Below are 10,000 nucleotides of genomic sequence, written 5' to 3' on the forward strand. Positions count from 1 at the left end.
TCATGGTGCACTTAGAAAAAGTATACTTCCAATATGTTAAAGTGATTTACTTTAAAGCGCACTATAGAAAATCACACTTCGAAGTCACTTGGGTGAAGTATAATCAAAGTGCACTTAAAAAAAGTGCAATTGCAATATGTTATTAAAAAATACACTTTTAGTAAGTTCACTATTAGAACACTATTAGTATATTCCTCTAAATACACTTTAGCCAAACATCTTCTAAGTGCACTTTATGTATGGTTCGTAAAGTGTACTTTCTTTGAGAGCAACTTAATTACATCTAATTTTAAGTACACTTTAAATAAGCATATTGTAAACATACTTTTTCTTAGCACAAAAAGTGTGAGTGCGCTTTTAACATGCTAAGTACACTTCAGTTGTGCTTTTATTGTACTAAATTGAACCACTTTTTCACCTGGGATGGTACACAGGATCATGTCTCTTGCTGCTTTGGCTATAACCAATGGAAACCCGTACTGATAAACACAGAGTCTTGATTTGGTTGCCTAGAGGCTGTTCCAATGTTCGTACTTTCCGCCCTTCCCGCACTGTGTTTGGGTACGTAGGGCGGTTCCTTTTCTAATCGCAGCGGTGAAGTGTACTGTAAACTACCCGGATAACGCCCTCAAACTGGCCGTTTTTTGAAGTGTGGAGTTATGTACACTTTTCGCACTCAACGGCCGCCATGTTTGTTACGTAGTTTCCTCTCTGGTTGAGTGTCAGATCGGACAAACTGCCGAATCTCTGTGATGACAGCATAGTTTTGATTCTTAAGACAATAGCCATGTGTATAAGAGAAAGGGGTAACTTACAAAAATTGTCAACATAAGGAACAGTGTCTTCCGTGATGAATTGTATATTGGCGGTTGGTAAACTCTGATGACACGCGACAACCGTCATTTCCGTGAAGTGTATCAGACAGAACGTGAATTGGACCTGCACTTCACCCTCAAATTTAGCCGTTAAGTTGAGGGTGGAAAGTGCACTGTATCACAGTACACAGTGCACAGTGTGGAGAATGGAACACGCTCCTGGTCTAAACCTGTGTTGATAGAGTATACATAGGGTCTTGTATCTACAGTATGGCCAGGAAACACTGTGATGTCAGCCGCAACAGTAATCATCTGGGATGTTTGTCAGCCTAATGGCCTCAGGACAGCTGGGTCTTGAAGACTGTCTAGACAGAGAGCGCTGAGAGACACAAAGCCATTCCACAGTGGCCTGGGCTAAACCCATACTGATATACTCCGGGCCTTGTTTCTCTGGTCTAGGGTTTACCTGTAGACTACTGATATGCAGGCCCTTGTTTCTATGGCCTGGTCTACCCTTCGGCTATATACACTGGGTCATGTTTAAACCACCACATTTTTCTGTGACTTGGGGGGATTTACCTGTAGCCTACTGATACTGAACCTTGTCTCTGTGTCCTGTGTTAAACCTAAAGACGGCACAGAACAAGACCAATCATAAGTGTGTAGTACGGCATGGACGCACTTCGGAGGCACTTTCCGAGTCTCAACGGCGCACTTGTGCACTTAAGGCAGAGCCAGGACTTGCAGCCGCTCGCACCCATATAATGCAATTCATATTTCCATCCATCGCGGCATCTCCAATGCGCACCGGAGTCACAACGGAGTCACAACGGAGTCCCTTTTTCATCCACCATGGTGTCGCCTCCTCAGGTCATACCTCCATTTTACACCGGCCAGTGCATTTTACGTCGTGTGATTGCTCTTAACAAATTATTTTAACCCTCCCAAGATACATTTTGGTGCCACACCTCAGATGTTCAGCCTACATATACAGTACTGTATGCTTCAGGACGGTGGGGTCTGGAAGCCATTCTAGACAGAGATCTCAACTTAGAAAGCCATTTATCTTTGGCCTGGCTTAAACCTATGGTCTGTTGTAAACACAGGGTCTTGCCTCTGTGGCCGGGGTAATCTGTAGTCTATTGATATACACAGGACGATGCCTCTCGGGACCGGCCTAAATCCCCATTTTGACATACACAGGACTTTGTCTGTATGGCCTGGTATGCAAAGAGTAAAAGCCTTTAAGATACAGCATGGTGTTAGTCACGAGGGGAAGCATCAGAGATGTTTGTCAGTGTAATAGCCGATCTGTAGGACAGCCGGTCTGGAGGCCATTCTAGACAGAGATCTTTATCTCAGCAAGATGAATGTGAAAGTAAGTATGTCCACACTGACACTAACACATGCAAGTAAGCATACACACACAGGCACAGACAGACAGACAGGCATACACACTTTTTATATTATAAAATTATATTTTATATTGTTTTTTTTGTCTTTGTCATAGTGTACGTTGAACCTCAATAGATGAGGTGCTAAAGCAGGATGATTGTATAGCTTTCTACTAGGAAGAATATCAAGCAAATAGAAACTGAGTTCCTGAGTTTTTTCTTGAACTGAAATAAAACAATTGATACACAAGGGGAAAACAACAGAATATAGGCTATGATGCGCATGTCATACCTAGGACTAAGCTGGCAGCCAAATTGGCTAGTGACACTAAAAGTATTACTAGCCACAGCCAAGTTTTACCAGCATTTGGCTGGTTGGCAGGTGCCAGTGTCAAGCCCTGACACACACACACACACACACACACACACACACACACACACACACACACACACACACACACACACACACACACACACACACACACACACACACACACACACACACACACCAGGGGTGGAACTTAAAAAAAAAACACTAGTCACCATGGCAGGTAGATTCTAAAATCTACCAGTCACAATTTTTTCCAGTCACCATTTTCACCAGTTCATATTCAACCGTTCCAAACATTGTAATGCCAAGTAAGATCATTTTCTGATCAATACTTTAGTTTCAGAGGTCATAAATTCTATTGTGATATCAATAACTCTTTTCATTACCAATTTGCATAAACCTTTGATGTTGGATGCTGTGTATAATTCAGCAATAACCCAGGTGCCTGTAGAAGAATTTCACCCGCCAAAGGCCAAATACACCCGTCATTGGCAGGTGGACGGGTGCTTATTTCCATCCCTGACACACACACAAACACGCACGTACGTACGTACGCACGTACGCGCACACACACACACACACACACACACACACACACACACACACACACACACACACACACACACACACACACACACACACACACACACACACACACACACACACACACACACACACGTTAATTGTTAGTTCCCCAGTAGTCTGGCATGCAGAAAAATGTTTTAAATTTGGAGCTGTAAATGTAACCCCCTCTGCCCCCCCAAATTCTAAAAGGTCAACCTTCTGCCGACATACATAAAAACAGGATTTGGGCCTATGAGATTCACAGGTCAAGTCAAGTCTGTTGTGTTTTATTAAAAACCTACACTAGAGCAAATATGCTTTTCTAATATGTGACACTGCCCTCTGCTGGTTATAAAATGGCAGCACAGGTTTCCCGATGAAGGAATGTAACGATCTGATTTTTTCTCAGTTTGCACACCTAATAAATAAGCAGGTTTCACTGTTTTTGTTATTATTATTATTCTTTTCATCATCATTTCCCCATCTTTTTCATTTTCTCTCTTTTTTATGCGAGAAACCAAACAGTGTCGCACCAAGGAAACAAACAACGTGAAGTTGCCGTCGCGAATCTGCTATGCTCAAATTCAAGATACATTTACCAGCGTCACAGCTGAGTTGACCCACGTGAAGCACTGTAGTGTGGTTATGATCTGAATTCGAGTCGAGAGGTTTTCGGAGTTGCTGTACTGTCAAGTGAGGAGTTTCCCAGGCTAACACAATGTCTTCGTTTAGAAAAGCTCTGAAATCCAAACAACGGGATCACAAAGAGAGATCTCAGGTGAGATATCTTTTGCCACACAGGCCACACGTAGCGAAGAAACAGATGATGCTAATGAAATGTTTAGCTAGTGAACATAAACATGAGCTACGTTAGCTTTCAAGGATACTGTGTGTTTCACGATGCATAAATGAAAATGCCTTCGTAGTTCCAGTACTTTTAGTATGAGCTGTGTGCAAACTTTGTCGTGTTTTCTTTCAACAGCTGGGCTTTAGGAAACATTTGGGACTTTTGGAGAAGAAGAAGGACTACAAGCTTCGAGCAGAGTATGTTCCAGCAACCTAAACACATCCTGATGAACAGTTACTGCACCCACCAGGGTAGAAGTAGAAGTAAACCCGTGATGTAAAGTGTGAAACACTAGTGTATGCTATTGAATAGTTACATCATCCATGACATTTCCCTGCTACTAAAGAATACCTTACTTTTCTCTTACTTCTGCAGTACACATCCATCTGCCTGTTGTTAATTACAAGTTATTGTCTCAAGTTGTAAGCCTACTGACGTGTATCCTTATTCTACACAGTGACTACCATAAGAAGCAGAACACCCTCAATGCCTTGCGAAAGAAGGCACTGGACAAGAACCCAGATGAGTTCTACTTCAAGATGGTCAACACGCAGCTGAAGGTGAGTGTTGCTGCAGTTGGACTTGTAAGATGTTTATTGCTCGATGATGGGAAATGTGTTCATCATATTTGCCAACTGAACAAATCACAACAAAACTTTAGAGTAAGACATAACAATGTTTACCCTCCTGTGCTTCCTATGGCCAAACCCAATATAAGCACCTAAGCTAAAATGAGCTTTCCACTTCCACATCAGGCAAAGGTAACATGCAACCTACTTATACTTATTGTCAATTAAGTTTTCGTAGAAGCACACGTCAGGGTGGTGCAACCACAGCTAACGCTAGTGTTGTATGGAGGATTAATTGCTTTTTTTGTTTTGGATGGTTTTAGTGGATCTGAGAGGTATGTTACAATAGCAATGACTAATTAATGTATCGGCATTAGCTGTGGCTGCACCACCCCGACGTCCAAAAAGGCATCATTGACCCATATAGTTATAATGGCACGTACAGTACTTCTCAAGTTTACAATATTAAGTACAAGGTTATTGTATTAGTGTGTATTCACACAAGGCTAAGTGGCGTGGATGGATGAAGACTTTGTGTTGCTGTGACAGGATGGTTTGCATGTGGAGAAGTCCACAGAGGAGGAGATGACCGAAGAACAGAAGAAGGTCATGAGGTCACAAGATATTAAATATGTGGAGATGAAGAGAGTCTCTGAAGCTAAGGTGAGCTGTGTGTGTGTGTGTGTGTGTGTGTGCGTGCGCGTGTGCATGTGCATCTGCATCTGTGTGTGTACGTGCAACCACATCTGTGTACAGTGTGTGTCTGTGTATCTGTTTTCGTTTATTTGTTTTTTTAGTGTCTTGTCTGTGGTTCAGGGTTAAATATCAGAATTGTTGTCTACTCTCATTCTAATTTCATTCCTCCTTATTTCTTCTTTCTGCAGAAAATTGAGAGGTTAAAGGCAGAGCTCCATCTGCTGGATGCAGAGGGGAAGCAGAAAAACCAACACATGTTCTTTGTTGACACTAAGAAAGAAGGTAAATATTTATTTGTAGTAACTTTGCTGGAGCTGACAAACTTATATTTAATTGTTCTTGAATATATTGGCATATGCATATACCTCATTGATGTTACTATGTTGAAATGTCATCATTACAGTGTTGATAAAGGTCATTCAGTGATGTACTGTTCTCACGCATCTCTCCCCACCCCTCTCTCCTCCAGTGAATCAGTTTGACTTGGCGTCTCACCTGAATACGGTGCCTGAGCTGGTCAACAGGACGTTTAATCGGCCGACTGTGGAGACTCTGGAGAAGAGGAGTGTAGTGGGAGCAGTGGACCCCAGAAGCCTGCGGGTGAATAGACACACACACACACACACACACACTAGTGTAGCAAAGCAAAGATATTAAAACCGTAACTAAGATTAATTGCTTTGTGTGTTTTTCAATGCAACAAAGTGGGCTGTACAACAAAGTGGGTTCAAGTCTGTTCTCGTAAATGGACTTGACTTTTTACATTTTCCCTACTATAAGCTTACTCCTGTCATTCTGAACCCCGCCAGTCTCCTAAAGGGGCATGGCAGCTCATAGAACCTTCTGCCCTATTGACTACGGCAGAAACTCCTTCAGAACGGCCTCTCTCTTACCCAATCGTCTCCAGTAGAAGACGTGTTAGTCTCCTGCACGTTTTCCATCGCTATGGTGCACTTCAGCAAGACAGCTAACCTCCTGCTTCCATGTCTGTGTTCACCTGCATTAGAAACTGGCCAAGCAGAGGAAGGGTCAGTATGAGCTGCTCTCCCAGCGTATCGAGAGAGAGAAGAAGATGTTTGTCATCACCGAGAAAATACAGACACGCAAAGACCTGCAGGTAAGGATACATGCTGGATCTCTATACAGATTTCAAATGTTGTCAAGATTTTTTTAACAGAACATCAAAAGCTGCTTGTATATCTAACTGCTGACTAAAGCTTAGCTTACACTGTGCGACTTTTGCCCCGATTTTGCCCCGATTTGGCACTCGCACGACTTTTTGAGAGTCGGGCCGATTTCTTGCTCAATCGCAGGTCAATCGTGAGTCTTGCATCGTGCAGTGTACATGGGGTAACGACAAGCGATTTCGCCTCACGATCGTGCAATCGCAGGGTCGCAAGAAAATCAAAACGGTTTGAAATTCTGGTCGTGGCTCGTGCGTAAATCGCACAGTTAAAGCAGTGGTACGACCCAATTTGACACTTCACATGCACAAATGAATAGGGCCGTGCGATTCGCTGTTGAGTGCGACCTCATCTCCACCTCAGGTGCGCATGTTCCCTCCTCTGCAGACTGGGGAAACATGCCTGTCGCGTCGTAAGGTGGAAGCATTTCGCTCGCATCCGACTGTCGGCTCGTGTAGTGTGAGGACGTGAGTCGTGAGTTGTGAACTTTTAAACAGTGAAATTCCATCGTGCAGTGTGAGCAGAAGCTTAAGACCCACGAGTGAAAATATCGCACAGTGTATGCCCGGCTTAAATCCAACAGAATGTTTCTGATGAGTGCCCTCTTTGGTACTTGAGCATGTTTTCTAGTGCTGATTTTGGTGGTGTTCCTGCTACTGCTGCTACTGATGATGACGATTCTGAAAGCTTCTCTACTGAACCATTCTATCTCTCCGCCACTCCTCTCTGCACAGGACAAAAACAGGAAGGTGAAGGTGAAGAACGAGACGACCGGTTCTGCCGCCGTCTACAAATTCGAGGCCAAGAGGAAACGCTGAGTTTCTCCAGGAATCTCTGACACCAGGATCCAGGAGCTGACCCTTCAGGACTCGGGAGTCTTTCCCAAAATCATAGCCACAATATTAACTATTTGGTTGTTGCTTGCAATGCAAGTGCCCGCACAGTACGAAAATGCGGTGTTAATTCAACACTTTTTAGAGTCAGTTTTAATACTTTCTAAATTGTATTTTGTCCCAGAGTACTCTGTAAGTATTGAGTAAACACTTGCACTTTTTTGTTACTGTACAGTGGCTTATTGGCAACTATGGTGTTGGGAAATGCCCTCCAGGTTAGGGACCAAGCACCAGCATCCAGGATGTGAAGTTTTCATGGCCCTGGCCAGAGACTTGTATCTACCACCTCCAGAAACACACAACTACAGACTGTCTTTGGCCTTTGTGGCCCTGTTGGACTTACATTGAGGGATGATGTGAAGTTTTGGACTTCAAGCTCTCAAGGGAGATGATATCCCTCCCCAGACTGCAATTTGTGTATATTTATGCTAACATTTTCCAGCTATTCTCTAGAATTATAAAATAAATAAAGGCGTTTCTTTTTGGAAAAACTGAGTGTAAAGTGCCCTTCTGAATGTGTGATATGGTTGTTGTTATGATATGACTATTACATCAAGCCTGTCTGCGCATCTGGTGCATGCACATCCTTTGCCACTAGGTGGCAGTAGCATATTTCATCCTAGATGTACTTGTTGGTAGTGTGTGCTTCAAACACAAGTCCAGTGAAAATCTGAACACGTTTAAAATAATAATGCAAACATAAGGATGATCATTTATATGTAAAAGATTGGTGACTGAATGTCACGAGCACTTTATAATGTGCCTCATAATTGCAATATTTTTTTCACAATTTTAAAAGACGACTCTTAAACGTAATGGCAGTAATATGAATGCTTCCAGTGGAGTCCAAGGACAGGCTTATTCTTATAAATCAAACACTGATCATTAAGGTTACACCCGAAAGCCATATTCCTCGTGTTTTAGTGCTTGGAGATTTGAAGGTAGAGTGATTTTTTTTTTTTTTTAGTAGTTCATTTAAGTTGTTTTGTTTTTCGTGAATGTTTAACATCACCATCGATTTCTAAGTAGCCTATTGATTATGACTTTTAAATGTACACAACATGTACATGAGTATGTGGATCTTCTCCACGCCCTATTATGAATGACCAGTTAGACAGCTAGCTGTACAAAATGTACAGTACTTTGGACGGAATAGTAACTGTGGTTATTGCTTAAAAAATAGAAAAGATCAAATTTGTGAATTGGCGTCATACGTTTGTAAAATAAATCAAACTGAAATTTCATACTCTACCTTTAACTACATTAGATTTGTACAGTATATGCTCAGTATTGAAATAGCCTAGGCTACATACAGTATAATATTCCCATGTGACTTGTAGGTAAATGTGCACGTCTTCACCAGAAGTTAATCATCCACCCTGGCATCAGATGGTATGTGGGGAAACGACACATTTATCCAGCGACATGCTCAGATTGACATAGTGCTGGGGTAATGTCTCTTGTAATGACGTGATGTAATTTCCGAGGCCGCGCTGTTGAATGAACACAGTAGGCTTACTGTACGCCTGCCTGCGCAGTCATGGCGTGGCGGGTGGCTGTTAAAATTAATTCTCATTTGAATGGATGCATATGTAGCTAATACACATTCTAATACACATCCTCATCATGGCGTTTTATCACCTCCCCTGGTGCAATGTCTTCACCGCTGTCTTCCTGTGTGTGTGTGTGTGTGTGTGTGTGTGTGTGTGTGTGTGTGTGTGTGTGTGTGTGTGTGTGTGTGTTTGGGGGGGGGGGGGGGGGTATGGATGTGACAGCCATTTAGTCTGTTTAGTGCTGGGAGTGTGTCATAAAATGAGTGTGTGTACGCACACTGTGTGTGTGTTTAGTGAATTGTGAGTGCTTCTTAAACGAGTGTGTGTGTGTGTGTCTGTGTGTGTGTGTGTTTGTATTTATAGTGTGGTAGAGTGTGTACGTCGTGTAGTGTGTGTTTAGTGCTGAGAGCGCATCTGAGATGAGTGTGTGTACACGTGTTTACGAGTGCTATGCTGTTGACAGGGATGACATGTTATCCTTCAGTCAAAAGGGGGGGGGGGCAAGAGAGAATGAAGGAGAGGGAGGGGAGGGGAGGGGTGGGACTGGGGTAGGTGGGATACACTTCAGGTTTATAGTGAAAGTGTGTGTGTGTGTGTGTTTATTTGAGAACGTGTGACAGACACTGTGTGTATTAGAGAGAGAGAAAGCTTGTGTGTGTTTGTGTTTACGAGAGAGACAGAGAGAGAGAGTGAGGGACTATGTGTGTGTGTGTGTGTGTTTGGATCTCTCTTTCTATTTCTTTCTCACTCTCTCTCTCTCTCTCTCTCTCTCACTCTCTCTCTCTCACTCTCTCTCTCTGTGAGCGCTGCTTGATTGATGGTGCGGCTGGCGGCAGCTTCATAAACAGGCCCCATCCATCACACACACACACACCACACACACACACACACACACACACACACACACATGCAGATCCATCAGCCCCCCCCGGGACACTCGGGCGGGGCGCACCACGGCCAGAGAAATGTCACGGCAACAGAGGAGGGAGAGAGCGAGGGATCGCGAGAGGGACAGAAGAGAAAGAATGAGGGAGAGAGGGGGGGGAGTGGGGAGAAAGATGAGGGGATGAGTGGACGACAAATGGACAGGGAGGAAGGGAGGGAACAGAGGAAGAGGAAGACAAGGTTGAAGGATAGATGAATAGAGGAGAGAG

At 43.3% G+C, this 10,000-nt stretch overlaps 1 protein-coding gene across 1 annotated transcript; it reads left to right on the forward strand.

Moving 5' to 3' along the window:
- Positions 1 to 3,673: 3,673 nt before the first annotated feature.
- On the forward strand, positions 3,674 to 7,788 carry utp11 (UTP11 small subunit processome component). Its single transcript, XM_063199209.1, has 8 exons — positions 3,674 to 3,882; positions 4,087 to 4,148; positions 4,409 to 4,511; positions 5,070 to 5,183; positions 5,405 to 5,498; positions 5,686 to 5,816; positions 6,223 to 6,333; positions 7,135 to 7,788. Exons 1-8 carry the CDS (start codon positions 3,823 to 3,825, stop codon positions 7,216 to 7,218), a joined length of 759 nt encoding a protein of 252 aa, XP_063055279.1. The 5' UTR covers positions 3,674 to 3,822; the 3' UTR covers positions 7,219 to 7,788.
- Positions 7,789 to 10,000: the final 2,212 nt, after the last annotated feature.

This window comes from Engraulis encrasicolus, chromosome 5, assembly GCF_034702125.1.
Source record: "Engraulis encrasicolus isolate BLACKSEA-1 chromosome 5, IST_EnEncr_1.0, whole genome shotgun sequence".
In the NCBI taxonomy this organism is placed as follows: Eukaryota; Metazoa; Chordata; class Actinopteri; order Clupeiformes; family Engraulidae; genus Engraulis; species Engraulis encrasicolus.